We start from the raw sequence: 17,982 nt of genomic DNA on the forward strand, positions 1-17,982 counted from the left end.
TTAAACTTATGAAACGCTGGCTAAATTGAAATTTCAACGTTTCAATTTGACTAGTTTTGTAGAGTGCCCTAATTTCAAATAGCTATTTTATATAATTTTATTTATACGTATATGTGTATATATATATGTATAAAGTATTAGTGTGATTGAATTTTACATATGACAGCTTGAGTTTTTCTAATAAGCCATCAAATTTTATCCATTTCTTCATAAGTGCTTGGATCCTATTTTTTTTTTTTTATCTATTTAATATATAGCAAAAGTATTTTATGTCGATATATTGAGATTTTATTAAGGTTCGAGGTTCCCACGATAATATGTTATTACTCGTCGATAATCCTTCTATATGTAAGTAATGATAAACGATACTCATATACGCTTTCTTTAATATACTCGTTCAGTACTCGTTGATATGCGATATATCGCATGATATACGACGAACCTATAAAAAAATTATTCTTATAGTGAACATTATTGTTTATGTTGTTTATAGTCAACATTAACAACTCCAAATAAAAACAATTTTAAATCACTTAAGTTTATATTGAATTATTATAGTTATTATTTATCATTTTTCATAATGTTATAAATTGAATATTATCAATTATAAGTTTTTATGTGTTTGTTCGCACGTTGGCCAAATGATTGTAAAATTTGTCCACTTGTCGTTTTTACCTCGCCGGAAAGAGATTTTTGAATCTAAGAAAAGGATGAGAGCAAACTAGGGGAGCGTGGAGGAATTTCCCCCAACGCGCTCTTCGACAATTAACATCGGTTCGAATGCAATAGATGGGAAGAGAGAGGCCCAAATAAAAAAAAATGACAATGTTTTATAATTCGAAACTTTTTTGAGTTTGGACTTGTTATTTTTGTAAGGAAATGTCGTTTTTTTACGGTGGAGAGACGATGCTGTATCACATGTGACTTACAACCACTCATCATTTTTCAATTAACCCATAGATATACGTTACCCGCAAGTTAAATATTTTACCCGTAAGAGTAACACCAACCCGAATCTTTGCTTTTCTTGAGTCATAAAAGATTATTCATCATAAGAAAATGAATGAAACGACAATATTATAATATTAATAGGACTTGGCAATGTCAGTGTTTTCGAAATACAAACTTTCTTAATATAAATCTTCACGCAATTAACAGTGAGTCCATTTCTGGTTGCGTCATCTTCGTTTCGTAGCTCTGGAGGTTATTTAATTTTAAAACTCTCTCTTTCTCTCATATTTGTGTTACGGCGATAATCCACGCCGGAGCTTGGGCGATTTCTCTTGATCACACTCACATTCGCCGGTGAGGCTCCGATCGCAATTTCATTAATCCTATCTGTCTATCTTATGTTTGTTTTTCAATTACAGCTTGTGGTTTGAATTTTCTTGATTCGTGATGGTAATCACTGCTGTTCCTGAAGGAGGCACTTATGTCTTAAATTGAATTGGTTTGGAGAATTTTGTTTGCTATTTCGCTTTCTGGTTGATCGTTTGTGAAGTGTCATGGGTTTATATTTTCTCATGATATTTTTTAAGGAAAAAGAGGGGAAACGAAGTTTGTAGTTATCGAGCGATCGTGACAACAGTGCTTATGTGATTTCCACGTTTCAAATGTTGATTATTATTTTATATTGATTTAGATATCTTACTGATAGATATTTTATTTTACAAAACCTTTATCACGTTGTTGAATCTCGATCCTTCAAATAGAAATTCGAATTACTTGAGTTTTTCTTTTTTTACTGGACTCGTTAGGCTGTGATAAAAGGTTGAATTTTGCCTCGGATTGGTAACTATTATAGTTTAGGTAAACCGTGAAATGAATGTCGAGAGAGTGATGAGGAAGGTTGGGAAGTATGAAGTTGGAAGTACCATCGGCGAAGGCACGTTTGCGAAGGTCAAGTTCGCCAGAAACACCGAGACCGGCCAAAGCGTGGCCATGAAAGTTTTATCCAAAGGCACAATTCTCAGGCACCAAATGGTAGATCAGGTATTTCATATTTAGTCTCGAAAAGTTAAAGTTTCGTATTTTTGGACTAAAGTTGTTAGTCGATTTCAATATTAATGACTGAACACGAGTAATGATTTGAGATTAATCATATGTTTTTTTTTTTTTTTTAAATCTTTCTTTAACTTCAGATCAAGAGAGAGATATCGATCATGAAGATTGTCAGGCATCCCAACATAGTTCGGTTGCATGAGGTATGCTTCTCGGGTTGTGAAGAGCCGTTTTTTGTTAATTGTTTAATGAAATCAAGGATATGTAATTCAGTTTCTGGTTGGAGTTGGCAGGTTTTGTCTAGCAGAACAAAGATATACATAATTCTCGAGTTTGTAAGTGGAGGAGAGTTATATGACAAAATTGTGAGTTTTCTTCTTCACTTGAATGAACAATTTTATTTTTTTAAGGTAGACCTAGGTTGTTCAGAGAAAAGAAGTTAGACTGAGAATAATTTTGATGAATTTTTGTTAATTTAATATAATAATTAATTCAATTTACTTAAGAAAGCCATTAGAGAAGATAGAGTTGGGCTATATTTTTTATATTTGTGTAATTGAGACTAGCCATTGAGCTATTCCAAACAGTTTCTCAGTTTTTTACTCAAGCTGAAGAATTACTTCTAAATAGATTGGTTTTAATTTCTTTTGGAAAGTCTAATCAATGGATTTTGATTTAAGGTTCACCAAGGAAAGCTTCCTGAGAATGAATCGAGGCGGTACTTTCAGCAGCTTATAGATGCAGTTTCTCATTGTCATAGCAAGGGTGTGTTCCACAGAGACTTAAAGGTGAAAAAACAGTGTTTTATTTATTTATTTATTTTTGCAAAGATAATTAGTTCCAGTAGAAATTTGACTTTGATAGGCTTCCATTTCTTGTCGTGAATTGTGTCCGCGCAGAACTAACTTATTTCCCTGTGTCTTGTAGCCCGAAAATCTCTTACTTGATTCGTATGGAAAATTGAAAGTTTCCGACTTTGGTTTGAGTGCATTACCCCAAAAGGTAAGCTTAATTTTCATTTTTTGTAGAGTAATATAATTTCTTGTGCAAGTAATCATTTATTTAATTCTGTCTCTCTCTCTCTCTATCATGTCTTGAATCAGGGAGTTGGTCTTCTTTACACAACATGTGGAACCCCGAATTACGTTGCACCCGAGGTATTTCTTCTAATAAACCACAAAGAGCTAATGCTTTGACTATGATTATACTATGTTTTGCTTACCATGTTCCATTTGGACTCTTTTAGGATTTTTAAAAAAACTATGAGGTCATAAAGATAGTAATGACTCCAGTGACTAGTCTGACTGTGCTTGACCTTAGTTCAGCTGTGGGAGATTTATCATTAGTTTCACTAGTGTATTCCGTTTCTTATACCTTATAGATACATTCTGATAGGACCCGGGTAGTTCTGAACACAAATTACTAATATTATTACTGAAAAGCTCAGTTAATAATCTGAGAAGTGAACCAATCTCTCCAATTGTACGACTCTATGACTAAAGAAATAAGATAACTAACTCAATAACTCTTCTTGTTACCCTGATGACCCACTATGATGAAGTATTTATCCTAAAATATGACTAAGTGAATAAATTACGAAGTCACCCTTCCGGGTCTAAAAAGTTCTTTCATAATCCCGATGAGTCCTTTAGAGCTAACGTATGAATCTACAAAATATTCTTCTTCTCGAATTCACACACTTGGTGTTTGGTTATTCTGTCAAATTTATACGCTGAACTCCATTATTACAGGTTCTTGGCGATCAGGGCTATGATGGTGCAGCGGTTGATGTGTGGTCGTGTGGTGTCATCCTTTTCGTGATAATGGCTGGATATCTCCCATTTGATGAGACCGATCTTCCGACTCTTTACAAAAAGGTACATTTCTATGAATCTGATGGGCGCTCGAAATATACATTTCTACCGATCCATATCAAAATACCTTAAACTTTTTCCGAAAATTAAATTTCGGATGCTAACTAATCTTCCGCATCCTTTGTAGATAGAAGCAGCATCATTTTCTTGTCCGTATTGGTTTTCTAACGGAGCAAGGTCATTAATACATAAAATACTCGACCCCAATCCCAAAACCGTGAGTATTTATTTATACGACACTGCTCAAGATTACTCGATTGGTTTGAATGGCTTTGCTTTTTATTGTCCCAAGAATAGCACTCTTAACATCCAATTACACAGAATTTATGCATGCGTTTCTCTTGACTTGTTATCTGCGTTTAAATAGCGAATTGGGATAAAGGGAATTCGAAAAGATCCATGGTTTTGCGAGGATTACACACTCGTCGAGCATAGGGAAGATGGTGAAGTAAATCTGGATGATGTTTGTGCAGTTTTTGATGATATTGAGGTTAACCTTCCTTTTTTTCTTTTTTATTTTTATTTTACAAGTGAGTGGTGCATTTCATGAGACGAGTTAACTGAAAATACTTGGTGCGCAGAAAATTTAAAAGTTGGTATAACTTTGCATATTGATATCGTTATATAAATTTAGAGCGGTATTTTGCAGGACATGTTCGTAGCCGAGCAGTCCCGGAATAGTAATGTCGGTCCCTCGATAATGAATGCATTTGAAATGATAACATTATCCCAAGGTCTAAATCTATCTGCACTTTTTGACAGACAACAGGTACATCTTTGATAATTATGGCATTTTTCAGCATTGTTTGCTTCCATAATCTTCTTTACGAATTTTATTAAACCAAAGTGATGTTTTCAATTTTTTAATTTTTCTTTTAAATTCTTGCAGGATTATGTAAAGCGACAAACGCGCTTTGTTTCTCGTAATCCTGCAAAATGTATAATTTCAACCATTGAAGCTGTTGCAGGGTCGATGGGTTTTAAAGTCCATACACGAGGTTACAAGGTAAAGTAGCTTGTTATAGATACTTATATATTTCCATGATCTGCTCTGCTTTGAGACATTCAACTAATAATCGCAAAATGATTAATTATTTCTTGCTTGTATAGATGAGACTAGAAGGTGTATCGGCATATAGGACCGGACAATTTGCTGTAGTTTTGGAGGTATCTTCAATAGTTTTTTTGTTTTTTTGTTTTTTTTTTTTTTATCTACGGAAATAGAACAGCAGCTATATAAATATACCTTTAAATTCCAAACAGGTCTTCGAAGTTGCTCCGTCGCTTTTCATGGTAGACGTTCGAAAGGCTGCCGGGGACACACTTGAATATCACAAGGTACTCCTTTTCTTTGGATTACGCATATTAAACACCTCATTTATCATATTTCTTTACATGATTTTAATTAATTAATTTTTTTTTTTTTTTTTTTGCAGTTTTACAAAAACTTGTGCACCAAACTAGAAAATATTATTTGGAAACCAACCGAGGGTTTGGCTGATTCTCCACTGCTTAGAACTATGACGCAATGATTTGAATTTATAGAAAATACATCTTTCATAGTGTTTTGCATACTTTTTTTTTTAAGGCAGCTTTGCTGCAGTGGGGATTGAACCCACACAGAAAGTGGTGTGGAATTACCACTAGGCTATCCTAGGTACCACAAGTGTTTTGCATACTTGTGTAACTTAAATATGTCTATAAAAATATGGTGTAATATTACGAAATAAAGCAGTTGGTAAGCATCGTAAATAATGTGCCGGAATTTTTGTTTTCAAACCAGGATTGGACTGAACAGATTTTGGGTGTTTTTTTAATGGGAAATAAAGACAAATATAGCCTGGTTCCGTTATTTTTCTTCTTAAAATGTCTATGAATGAATGGACCAAGGCTTTTGTTTCTTTTTTTTTTTTTTTTTGAGGAAACGTGGTCGGTGCCACGGAATATCATAAAAGCCCTCACGTATGGCGGAAGAAAACCGTGGTTACAAAGATATGAATGAAACAGAAACCAACGGAAAGAAAACAGAAGAAAATCAAACACAAACAGGGCCCTAGGAGGCCGAGCGGGACCTCAACTCGCGATCATCGGCCCTAATGGCCTCTTCCGAACAAGGCGGGACTAAACCCAGCCAGGTCGAGGACGAGTGATGGTTAACCGCATAGCGCGCTAGATTATGCGCAGCAACATTACAAAGACGAGAAATATGCATAATGCTAAAAACCTCAAGCTCCCTCACCTCTCTGGAGATGCGGTGCAAGATCGTCCCAAGCTCTGTCGCAGGCGTCGCGCCCTCATCGATCATCCTCACCACCCCCAAGCAGTCAGACTGGATCTCTGCTCTCCTGCCTCCGACGCTGCGAACTAGCTCTATGCCCTGGAGGACAGCATACGCTTCCGCAAGCTAGGGGGAGAACCCCCTAGCCAGGAAAAGCGTCTGCGAGGTGATCACCTCTCCGGTGTGGTCTCGAACAATACAACCGACACCGAAGCCTCCACGGTCGCGAGCGAGCACCGCGTCGACGTTAATCGAGAGGGTCCCGTCCCTAGGGGGGGTCCATCTGGGGGTCGTAGTCACCCTCGTGCTCGTCGGAGTCTCCCCAACCGTAGCCGCTCTGTACTCCTCGAGGAAGCTCACGGTCCACTGGACTAGCTGTGGCTGGCTCCAAGCTGATCTCTCGGCCAAGACATTGTTCCTGTGGTTCCAAAGTTCCCAAATAATGGTAATGAAAAGCTCATGAAAACGAACATCAAGTGTCTCCGTCGCTCTGAGGATGGCGTCGAAGACATCGCCGTCTCTGAAAGGCGGAAGAATGTGGCTGAAGCCCACCTCTTTCCAGACTCTCCTGCTCTACCTGCAACCCCAAAACGCGTGGAAAACAGTCTCTCTCGCCTCCTGGCAGACAGGGCAGCTATCGTCAGAGGTGATCCTCTTCTTGGCTAAGACTGCTCTGGCCGGGATCCGGCCTAAACAGACTCGCCAACAGAAGAGTTTCACCTTAGGAGGAACTCTCAGCTGCCAGAACTTCGTCCACCACTTCTCCATCACCGTCGGATCTGAAGAGCTGGCGACCGGAGTACTGGCTCTCCCCATCGCGACACCGTAGCCGGTCTTGACGGAGTACTCTCCGTTCTCAGTGAAATGCCAGCGACGCACATCAGGAGTACCCTCACCACCACTCGGAATGCTCAGGATCGCCGCAGCGTCCTCCTCCCCAAACATCGTTGTAATGAGATCGACATTCCAGCTACCGTCGACTCTCATAAGCTCCGCTACACGCATATCGGGGGGAATCCAAGGGGGATCAATCCAGGTGGTCGGTCTATCCCTCAGAACCCAACTGTCGCCTATGACCAACACAGCCTCCCCGTCCCCGATCCGCCATCTCGAACCGGACTGGATGATCTCACGACCCCAAAGAAGACTGCGCCATATGGAAGAGCTACACGAGCCAGGGAGAGCCGTCATAATATCACCGTCTGAGAAGTAGCTCTGTCTATAGACTCGTCCTACTAGACTATCCGGTCTTCGGAGAAGCCTCCAGACACTCTTAGCCAGAAGGGCCTGGTTGGACTTCTCCAGATCTCTGAAGCGCATCCCGCCTTCTGACTTGTGCCGCGTGAGGTCCTCCCACTTGCACCAGTGGATCTTCTTCGTCTCCGTTCCACCCCCCCACCAGAATCTGGCGATCGCCGAATGGATGTCTCTGATCAGGCGCAGAGGGATCCTGTGGCATGAGGCCACGTAACTGGGGATCGACTTAAGGATGGATTTAATTAGGACCTCTCTTCCGGCCTGCGAGAGGGAGAGACCATTCCAACTCTTAATCTTAGCCCAGACACGATCTCTCACATACCCAAAAAGCTCAGCCTTCCTCCGACCACTGAACGCGGGAAGACCCAGGTATCGCTTGTGACAGTCCGTCTTCCTAACACCTAGGATCCGAGCCAGGACCTCACCCTCCTCATTGCTGACCTCCGTACCGAAACAAACATCGGACTTTTGAAAGTTCACCATCTGGCCCGAGGCCTCTGAATAAGTCCGTAAAATGTCTGTAACCCTCTCGCACTCGTCAGGTATCGCACGACAGAAAACCATGCTATCATCCGCGAAAAGGAGGTGAGACACGTGAAGATCCCGGAAACGGACTCCTGAAATCGCCCCAGCATCCTCGCTCGCTCGAAGGAGGCTCGAGAGACCCTCTGAGCAGAAGAGGAATAAAAAGGGAGAGAGAGGGTCCCCCTGGCGGAGGCCTCTGAAAGGAGTCACACTGCCTCGGGTGGAGCCGTTGATGTTGAAAGCAAACCTGACTGAGGTAACACATCTCATGATGAGGTGCACCCACTGCGTGCTGTATCCCAGTCTCAACATCATCGACTCTAGGTAGACCCACTCGACCCTGTCAAACGCTTTAGCCATGTCAAGCTTGAGAGACGCGCATTTTCCATTACCGAAGCGTTTCCGCTTCATCGTATGGAGAGCCTCGAAGCCAACCATGACATTATCGAAGATCAGTCTACCTCCAACAAAAGCGCTTTGGGACTCGGAAATGGCATCGTGCATAGTGATCTTAAGACGGTTGACCAAACACTTGGCCACTATCTTATAGATCACATTGCACAGACTAATCGGTCTGAAATCGCTGACTCATCTCGGGTGCTCTACTTTGGGGATGAGGGTGACCACATTATCGTTAATGGTGGCCACTTCCTCCCCGTCGTTAAGGATCCCAAGGCAGGTTTTCAGGACCGACTCGCCAACTATGTCCCAATATCTCTGGTAGAAAATCGCGGGAAAGCCGTCACTTCCCAGGGCCTTGATCGCATCCATCGAGAAAAGCGTCTTTCTTACCTCCCCTGGCTCAAAAGGGCGCTCCAACTCGGCGTTCATCGCCTCCGAGATCCTAGGCTGTACGCCCGCAGAAACTAGCTCAATACTCTGCGAAGAAGGCCTCGCTGAAGAGAAAATGTCACCAAAGTCACCAGAGACGATCCTCTCTATCTCCGAGTCTCCACCGTGCCAATCCCCGTGCTCGTCCTCCAAACCTCTGATGGCGTTCTTCTTCCTCCTAGCAGAAGCCTTGCGGTGAAAAAGCTTCGTATTCTTATCCCCGCACCGCATCCAGGACACTCTGCTCCTCTGTCTCCAGTACAACTCCTCCCTCTCAACTAAGGCGTCAAGCTGTCTCTCCTCCCGTCTGAAGGTCTCCATAAAGAAATCCGGGCCCGAGCGTCCCGCAAGCTCCACGATCTTCTTCTGCTTCTCAATCCTAACTTTGATGTCTCTGTTCCTCTCTCCGCCCCAGCGGGAGAGGCTCTGTCTGCACCGACTGATCGCATCAGCTAAGCTCGGACTCTGGCTCTGATCACCACTCTGACCCATCCCCCAAGCTCTACGGATCCTCTCGTCACACTCCGGCTCACCAATCCAAGACTCCTCAAAGAAGAATCTCCTAGGCCTCCTGTTTCGCCGGCGGTCTCTGAAACCGGTTGTGAGCATAAGTAGAGGTCTGTGATCCGATCTCCAGAACCTCAAGTGACGAGATCGCACCACTCGTGACTCGCAAGGCATCTGTCCAGACGCTCCTCAATACCTCATCTGCGCCAGGTTAAGGTCACCCTCGAAACCTAAGTCATGAATGTCGCAATCTAGAATCATGTCTCTGAAAGCTAAGAGCTGGACTGGGCCTCTGTCGCAACCGCCTCTAATTTCGGAGTTAGAGGCAACTTCGTTCATGTCGCCTCCAACAAGCCAAGGACCTGTGGAAGAGCTCCTGAGGCGTCGAAGAAGCTCCCAAGTATGCCTTCTCTGGGTACTCACTGGATCCCCGTAGATCCCCACAAATCTCCATCTCTCACCAAGCTCGCTAACCATATCTCCCTCAATGTGATATCTCGAAAACGTCCCGAGTAGGAATTTCACAGGCTCTTTCCAAAGTAACATCAAGCCTCCACCCCTACCAAGACAGTCCACCGCCATACAACCATCGAAACCCAACAGCACACGCACCCTTTCAGCCCCTTCACGCCGTAGTCTAGTCTCGGAAAGAAAAATAAAATCGGGACTATGATCACGAACGTGTGCAAGGAGGGCTGACCTCGTCCCGGGGTTACCTAACCCCTGGACGTTCCATATAACGCCTATCATCGCGTTCGGCGGCCCTCGTTCTCGAGGGGCGCCGCTCTCTCATCAGAAACAACTGAGGTCGAATCTAGTGGACTAGAAACTTCCAAAGTACGAGTAACAGAAAATAAGTCTCTAACCCCTAAGTCTTGAGTGTCAGGAAAGGAGTCTCTAACCCCTAGGCTTAGTGTAACAGAAAATAAGTCTCTATGGCCTATATCAGACTGAGGAAAAGGAGTATGAGAGGTGATAGGTGGACTTACCTGTGTGCCGAGCGTAGATCTCAACACTGTCTTCAGAGCCGGAGTATCAGGGCCCCCCGCTGGCGAGACACCTCCACCGCCCTCGATCAATCGGGCCAGGTCGTCCGTGGTCGTCAATCGCCCACCCGTTTCGAACATTCGTGCCATCTTCTTCACGTTTCCAACTCGAATCCTCTCGCTAGATTTCCTTTTCCCCGGCCCACAGTCATGCTCCCCACCTCCCGCTCTGGAAACTTCAACCCCCTTCCCTTGGCCTTGATCACTCTTCCGGCCCAAGGATCGTTTCTTGGGCGTTGGAGTAAACCTTCTAGCCACATCAGGCCCAGAACTCCCACAACCCAACTTGGGAGACGGCACTGAAGCATCAGAGGATATTATCCCCTGTTTGTCCCCCTTGGGCTCTGCGTCACAAGAATCCTGGCCCAAAACGATGCTCCATTTGTTTCCCTCAGGAGAAGAGGCCACCGCCAGGCCCAAATAATTATTAAACCCAGTATTGGGCTCAGCCTTATCCTCTTTTGGGCCCAAGGAGAAGCTCCCATCCTTTTCTTCTGAGGAAGGCCGCAAGTCAGGTCCCACTGCCTCCCCAGATTCGCGCCTCACGCTAAAACCCGAGGCCTCACTCTCTGCGACAGACTTTTCCTCAGAAAAAGTAACCTGCTCCAAGCCGTTGTCACCTAAACCCCCCCAAAACAGGCGGGATTTGCTCAACTTTCGGGTTAGGGTTTTGCTTGCCCCTCCCAATCTGGCAATCGGACTCAGATCTCGAGGCCACCGCATCCCCACTCCCTATCCGCGTCTCCATCGCCGGGCTGGTTTTTCCACGGTGGTTTTCAGTCACCGGAGTCGCCCTTCTCTTCTTCCCGGTCATGTCTCCCTCTCCTCGAGCCGCGTGAGTCGTCGCTAACCCAGGTGCGCCCTGCCCAGATCTCGTCACCGGGTGGGTTCCCCGAGTAGCGTGAGTCGCCGCTATCCCAGGTGTGCCCTGCCCAGATCTCGTCCCCGGGTGGGTTTGGTGCACCTCTGAGGTGTCCTTCGTCGAACCCGAGGAGTCCCGGGGGTCTTCCTTCGCAGCAGATCCAGCAGACGGAGGTTTCCCCGGCGAGACTCTCGGCCCAAGCTCAGCGTCCATTGGCACCGGGTCTTCTTCCTCCGTCGTCTCGCTCCGGGTCGCGCTCGGCCCAGCCTCTCCTTCCCTAGGTGGCGGGCCCCTCTTCTCCGACCGTTGCGAGCCGTGGGTTTCCTTGACGTTGTGGGTCTTCTCGCCGTCGGCCTCAGCCTCGCCAGACCTGGCCGTCTCTCTCTTCCCGGAGGCATTCACGGGGCCCGAGTCCGGGCCAGCCCATCCCTCATGCCGATGAGGTTTGACGCCGTCGAAAGTCCTGGTGTCCATGTTGGATTTGGCAGGTTGTACTCCTCGCAGCCAGCTCCCGTACGGAGCCTTCCCGACGTTGTTCCTGTTCCCGTTCCTATCATGGCAATCCGGTTCTCCATGACCGAGCCGACCGCAGCCAAAACAAAAGTCGCCGAGCCTCTCGTACCTGAAAGCAACCCAGGTTTTCCCTTCTTCGGCTCCCAGTTTAATGAAAACTCCCTTCATCAGCGGCTTCCCGATGTCGACGGCGACGCGAGCACGGATAAAATCACCACAGACCCGCCCGTCCTTTTTTTTATCAATCTTGGAGACCTTGCCGAGTTTTCCCCCTATTAGCTCTCCCATTTTCGTCGACCTGTACTTTGCAGGAATCCCATGGAGTTGGACCCAGAACTCGACGAACCGGAATTCGTCTCCGCTGTCCATCTCAAGTTCTGGGTCGCTAAGAACTAGGATAGCCTTGTCAAACGTCCACGGTCCCGAGTCCCACACCCGCTTCTTATCGGCGAGATTCTCAAACCTGAAACATATCACTCCATTCCCGTGGTCGCTGATCTCGAGCTTTCCGTTAGTTCTCCAGATCCTGGCCATGACGGACTTGAGCGCCCCGCTATTGTAGCCTTTGCTTCGGAGCAGCCTCCCTAAGAGGCAATCAGACAGGTCCACTGCAGCACTTTCGAGATCTTCTTCTTCGAAAGACATGACCTCTCCGTCGTCCTCCTCTTCGATGCCCAGCTCCGACCATTTGTCGCACAGGTCGTCCATACTCAGGGGATAAGAGGACACCCGGCCACACACTCAGACAAGTTCTCTAGAGAGAGAGTGCTGCTGAAAAAGTTACCAAGGCTTTTGTTTCTAAATAACCATATATTTTCAAAATTGAATACTTCAAGTCGTGAGAAACAGTATTGTCCTATTCCAACTCTTTTATATATTATTAATTTTTATGGATATAAAAAGAATTTTAAACGGAAAAGGGCCGCCTTGCTCTTTTATTTAACTGAAGGAAAAGGTCCAAACCTAGACCCGGTCATACCGTTCGCCTGGGCCAGGCCTTGGGAATAAGACCTCAGGGCCGACTTAGGACCAAGCCTGGCCAAGGGTTGCCGTCAAGCTGGTCAAGTCCCCCTTCGTAAAAAAAAAAAAATTGTAACTTATTAGACCATTTCAAACATTAAGTTTGAGATATAATCAACGTTTGAAAACTTATTAAAAAATAGCCAAACAGATGAGGTAACACTTGAATAAAACATTTAAAATTTTCATTTTATCTTTCCAATCGTTTTTTTTTCCTACGGTGATTCGTCACTCGTTCTCTCTCATACAGTTTTTTTTCATCAAAACTTAAAAAATCCATATCTTCCTCATATGAACTCGAAATTGAGTGCTTCTAAATCCTATGGATTCGTGGTGATGAGAGCTTCAAAAATAGACCCATTGTGTTGAATGAAAAATCATGTCTACTACTGTAGAATTCCATCGGAATTCATCATTGGTACATTAATTGTCAAATTTTTAAAATTATTTACATTTTTTGTTAGTTATAATATGTTTAATATAATGATATTTAAGTCAAATATAATTGTCGTTGACTATTTTCCTAAACGTTTGCAAACGTTGGCTACATCCCAATTTTATAGTTTAGTTTTGACTACAAATCTACAACGTCAAAAAAATGAAAAAAAATTATTAATAAATAAACTCTTTGTTAATATTAAGAAAAAAAATAATTTAAGTGCAGGGTATAAATTTTAACTATATATAATTCTTAAATTTGAAAGGGTTGGACCTAACCATGACCATAATTTTGACCACTAGACTGCGCCTTTCCTCAAGTAAAAATTGTCTGTTTATCATGAAAATAACAATTTATGAAAATAGTATTTTTTGTAAGTTGTAAACAATCATTTTTTTTATGTTTACGATTTTTTTAAATTGTCATTATTTTGAGCTCTATTTAATTTTACTTTATGATTTTATTTATAAAGAAAATAATTGTGTACTATTTGAAAAATGCTATTTTTTAAAAGGATTTAAAATAGTCGTTATTTTACCCAAAAAAAACGTGGTTCCCCAGCCCAAGCACTTAAAACCTTCTTAGAAGCGAGGTTGGTTGGGACCAAGGATCAAAATATCGGCGATATATAGGGATATATCGTGCCGATATCTCGTTTTTTTATACATCGGTGAAATATTATCAATAGACGTTATAATTTTATAAAATATCGATAAAATATTGCGATATATCGTCGTTTTTTGAAAATAACGCGATATTTTCGGAGTGTATAAATTATGAGAATATCGGCTATATATTGAAAAATATCATCAGACGTGAACCAGTGCAATATCGATCGATGTTGTGCAAGTTTTATGCGATATCGGCGATTTGCGTCAACTGAGCTACATCTCTGTGGGAAATCGCGGGGTGACGAAGGATTTATATACTATATCGCCGATAGCTTCTGATATATCTCTGGTATGTATATAATGTTCGGATATTTGAAGAAGTTTCTTTTAAATTTTGTTTTTCATTTTTAGATAGATTTAACACAAATCTTGTTGAAATTTTTTGCAAATTTGAAATTAGTATTTGAATATCTTTCAGATCCCCAACTTTTTTTTAAAGTTCAGGCGAGTTTTTCATTTTCCGAGGAACCGCCACCCATATAAATTTCAATTAAAAGAGGTTAGTGTAGAAATTATGTTATTGTAGAATTTAGGATATTTCGACGTGTGAATTGAAATTTATGATTGTGGACGGGAATATGTGAAATTGAAATTATGATAGATAAATTGTGATTTTAGAAAATGCGAATCAAAACTTGTGACTGTGATTGTGATTAAGAAGTTGCGAATTATAAATTGTGATACTGTATGTATGAATTGGAATTTATGATTGTGGACGGGAATATGTGAAATTTAAATTAGGATATACATATTGTGATTTTAGAAAATGCGAATCAAAATTTGTGATTATGATTAAGAAATTGCGAATTATAAATTGTGATATTGTACGTATGAATTGGAATTTATGATTCTGGACGGGAATATGTAAAATTGAAATTAGGTTATATAAATTGCGATTTTTGAAAATGCGAATCAAAACTTGTGATTTTGATTGTGATTAGTAAGTTGCAAATTATAAATTGTGATATTGTTATTGTGAATTTTTTATTTACAGAAATGACCGACGAAGGGGCAAAAAATATTCTACGCCATGCAAGGGAGTTCGACGGGTTCACGTGCCACTTTTGTGATTGGCAAATGAAAGGTGGCGGGATAACTCGAATGAAATACCACTTGAGTGGTAATGATCCCAATAAAAATACGAGAGCATGCACTAAAGTTCCTCCCGAGGTTCGAAATGAGATGTGAGAATTGCTTCTACAAAGCTCCCAAAAAAGGCAGAAGAAGTTGAGGTCTGATATTGACGTCGGTCGAAGGTTGACACAAAATCTTGAAGATTCAGATGAAGACACCGAAGCGGAACGATAATTTTTCAGACAATTCCAAAAGAACCGTCAAGAACAAGCCTCGGAAAGATTTTCTAGGGGATTTGAGGGTCCCGGTGGAGGCTCGAGGGCAGTGCCCTCTCAGCTCTGTCTCTATATCGATCAGAGAGTGCAAAGCAACAAAGGATTTCGGAGATGGTGAATCCGCGTAAGAAAAAACCAGTAGGTCGCCTAATTAGCAAGTTTTTCATCCACACGAATATCGCGTTCAACAAAGTAAAATCTCATTATTTCAAGAATATGATAGCTGGAGTCGCCGAAGCAGGTAAGACATTTTTTAAAAATGCTTAATTATAGAATTAGTTATATGTTCCGGCGAGCTTGAATATAAATTTTCTGTTATCCTTGTATAGGTCCCAATGTGCCTATTCTATCGCCTTATGAGATATCTTTCGTGTACTTGCCGATGGAGGTTAAAGACTTCAAGAAGTACGTGGATGCACAACGACCCACGTGGGAAGAATATGGATGTATCATTATGCACAACTTATTCGGGCTTTCAAAAGTTATAGTCTTCTACTCTTCTTTCATTTTAAGCATTTGAGAATAGTTTATTATGTTTGTAATGTCTACTTTAAATTTAATTCTTGTCATGAACTTTGTAATATTTGATTTTGTATTTTCATAATTTGGATTCCAAGACATATATATATATATTTAGTTGTTTGAAAATATTTATTTGTTATAGAATTTTTGTTGATATATCCGTCGGTAATCGATATAATCGATAATCGGTATTAAAATTATTATAAAATATCCGTTGATACTCGATATATCTGTATAATCAGAACTTCGACAAGGATATCGGTAACGATATTTTAAACCTTGACTTTGACTACCCAAAAACCCCCCAAGAAAAGGGCCATATATGGGGGTGGTCCACTACAATCGACTAGTTTTGTTTGAAACTCCCGACTTCTAAACTTCTAAGGCTAGTTTAGTATTTGTCGAAACATTCTAATAATTAATGTTACGTTCCCTTTGTTTTGTCTGGCTATACGCCCGTTTAAATAACAATATGATGGAGCCCATGGTTGATATTGAATCATTCACATTTCAGTAGGAAATATCATTAAATAATATATATATATATATATATATATATATATATATATATATAGAGAGAGAGAGAGAGAGAGAGAGAGAGAGAGAGAGAGAGAGACTTATTTATCAACGGAAAGAAATATTTAACTTGGGAACTACAAGAAGATAGATATCAATATATCATGTAATGAAGAACACACAAAAAGAGTAAAAGAAGAAGTAGAAAGGAAGAAGTGAGAGATAATTTTCAGGGCTGAAAGAGCTTGTCTCTACACTTGCATTTCCAAGCCAAGAGATAGTATCTAGTCTCATGCTCATGAGGGGATTCATTCTTATTATTATTATGATTACTGTCGTTTTTGCGATAAACGACCAAAGAAGCATGGCAAGGTGTACAGCTCAAACACTTGTTCACGCACCGTGGCGGCTTTGAACCCAACGCCATTTTCACTCTCTTCAAATCCTCATAATTACCATCTCTTTCCGAGACTATTGTTTCACCTGCCAACAAAACACACAAAATGAAAGTAGGCAATAAATTAATAATGTTGCACATATTAAAATGATCGATAATGTTGATCCTCCATATCCTATATCAAATTCATACCTGATCTGGAAGAGAAGAGTGGTGGGAGAGACAATATGACGAGAATGAGAATAATTAGGGCACATTTTGGGCTATTATTGACATATTTTACTACTGATGATGAGGCCATGATTTTGTTTTATCACATAGATTTGTCTCGGAGTGAAATAAAAAACAGATCCCAAAAGGGATTGGGAAAAAGATATATTTCTTTCTTCTTTGGGGAGAAAGCTACATCATGTATATATAGTACTAGATAGACTGCACAGTAAAGGACTATACGTATATTATACATATATGAATATATAATACCATCTTCACGTAGACCTGCACGATCTTTCTATGTGAAATACTATTTTTTAAATTTTTTTGAAAAAAGGTTTTACAAAATAATTATTTTTTTAATAATTAATCAGTAAAATAGTTACCATTCTAAATTTTAATTAAATAGCAAAAAATAGGCGGTCCAAAATTCTTGGCTATTGTTCAAATTCATTATTTAGCTCAATACAATTTATTTCAAACGCATTCAAACTAAATACTAATGCATATTATTAATAACTAATTAATTGGGTCCCTTATCTAAAGAATAGGTGTTTGATTAATAGAATATATTTTTTTTATATAAATAAAGACATTTAGATAAGTGACAGAAGTAATTTATATATATATATAGTTTTAGTAATTGAGCTGATTGTATTAGTTTAATTTGACTATTTTAAGTTCTTAATTCATTATAAGCCTGTTAATGTCAATTTGCATCAGTCTTTCAATAGCAATACATTCCTCTTTACGGTACCTACTCAATCTCAAGGTTTTAAATATCGGCGATATATAGGGATATATCGTCGATATATCCTTTTTTTAGAAGTCTAGGTAAAAAAATCGTGCATAATCGTTATCGTTTTATATTTTATCGCCAAAATATCGCGATATATCAATGATTTTCAAAATATCGCGAGAAATTTGAGAGTATAAATGAACAGAATATCGGCCAAAATTTTGAAAAAAATCGTCCATTTATTATCGTCCAAAATCGTTCACCCGAAGACCAAAACTTATGCGATATCGGCGATTCTCGGCGACCAAGCTCTATCTCCGTGTAATATCGTCCGACGAAGAAGGAATTTTATAGCTTATCACCGATATCTCCGGAGATATCACTGGAAGTGTATAACGGCCGGAAATTTTGAAGAATTTTTT

At 41.1% G+C, this 17,982-nt stretch overlaps 3 protein-coding genes across 5 annotated transcripts; 1 reads left to right on the forward strand and 2 right to left on the reverse strand.

Moving 5' to 3' along the window:
- Positions 1–1,122: 1,122 nt before the first annotated feature.
- On the forward strand, positions 1,123–5,630 carry LOC149397966 (CBL-interacting serine/threonine-protein kinase 24-like). 3 transcript variants are annotated; one of them, XM_089616002.1, is made up of 16 exons: positions 1,123–1,305; positions 1,805–1,992; positions 2,142–2,204; positions 2,295–2,366; positions 2,682–2,789; positions 2,929–3,003; positions 3,105–3,158; positions 3,753–3,878; positions 4,003–4,092; positions 4,243–4,365; positions 4,525–4,644; positions 4,765–4,881; positions 4,986–5,042; positions 5,139–5,213; positions 5,312–5,436; positions 5,541–5,630. In XM_089616002.1, exons 2-15 carry the CDS (start codon positions 1,822–1,824, stop codon positions 5,405–5,407), a joined length of 1,347 nt encoding a protein of 448 aa, XP_089472128.1. In that variant the 5' UTR covers positions 1,123–1,305; positions 1,805–1,821; the 3' UTR covers positions 5,408–5,436; positions 5,541–5,630. The 3 variants fall into 3 exon arrangements, with proteins under 3 accessions (XP_089472128.1, XP_089472127.1, XP_089472129.1); XM_089616001.1 differs by having other exon boundaries at positions 5,312–5,630; XM_089616003.1 differs by having other exon boundaries at positions 1,810–1,992; positions 5,312–5,630.
- Positions 5,524–9,750, reverse strand: LOC149397967 (uncharacterized). Its single transcript, XM_089614413.1, has 9 exons — positions 9,470–9,750; positions 9,029–9,355; positions 8,866–8,944; positions 8,728–8,784; positions 8,542–8,652; positions 7,891–8,078; positions 7,553–7,846; positions 6,957–7,300; positions 5,524–5,573 (listed from the first exon to the last, which is right to left on the reverse strand). Exons 1-9 carry the CDS (start codon positions 9,748–9,750, stop codon positions 5,524–5,526), a joined length of 1,731 nt encoding a protein of 576 aa, XP_089470539.1.
- A 6,690-nt stretch (positions 9,751–16,440) lies between these two features.
- On the reverse strand, positions 16,441–16,909 carry LOC149397968 (EPIDERMAL PATTERNING FACTOR-like protein 8). Its single transcript, XM_089614414.1, has 2 exons — positions 16,801–16,909; positions 16,441–16,694 (listed from the first exon to the last, which is right to left on the reverse strand). The coding sequence occupies exons 1-2, from the start codon at positions 16,907–16,909 to the stop codon at positions 16,441–16,443; spliced, it is 363 nt and encodes a 120-aa protein (XP_089470540.1).
- Positions 16,910–17,982: the final 1,073 nt, after the last annotated feature.

Source organism: Urtica dioica, chromosome 5, assembly GCF_054948205.1.
Source record: "Urtica dioica subsp. dioica isolate 48M chromosome 5, U.dioica_male_clone48M_v1_H2, whole genome shotgun sequence".
NCBI classification, from domain to species: domain Eukaryota; kingdom Viridiplantae; phylum Streptophyta; class Magnoliopsida; order Rosales; family Urticaceae; genus Urtica; species Urtica dioica.

Coding starts and splice junctions, on each gene's coding strand:
- LOC149397966 (XM_089616001.1), top strand. CDS start 1,822: ATGAATGTCGAGAGAGTGATGAGGAAGGTTGGGAAGTATGAAGTTGGA. Junction 3,879..4,002: donor TTCCGACTCTTTACAAAAAG/GTACATTTCTAT, acceptor CATCCTTTGTAG/ATAGAAGCAGCATCATTTTC. Junction 5,214..5,311: donor ACACACTTGAATATCACAAG/GTACTCCTTTTC, acceptor TTTTTTTTGCAG/TTTTACAAAAACTTGTGCAC.
- LOC149397967 (XM_089614413.1), bottom strand. CDS start 9,750: ATGGTTAGCGAGCTTGGTGAGAGATGGAGATTTGTGGGGATCTACGGG. Junction 8,945..9,028: donor TTAGTTGAGAGGGAGGAGTT/GTACTGGAGACA, acceptor GGCTTCTGCTAG/GAGGAAGAAGAACGCCATCA. Junction 7,301..7,552: donor TCGGCGATCGCCAGATTCTG/GTGGGGGGGTGG, acceptor CATATGGCGCAG/TCTTCTTTGGGGTCGTGAGA.
- LOC149397968 (XM_089614414.1), bottom strand. CDS start 16,909: ATGGCCTCATCATCAGTAGTAAAATATGTCAATAATAGCCCAAAATGT. Junction 16,695..16,800: donor ACTCTTCTCTTCCAGATCAG/GTATGAATTTGA, acceptor TTTTGTTGGCAG/GTGAAACAATAGTCTCGGAA.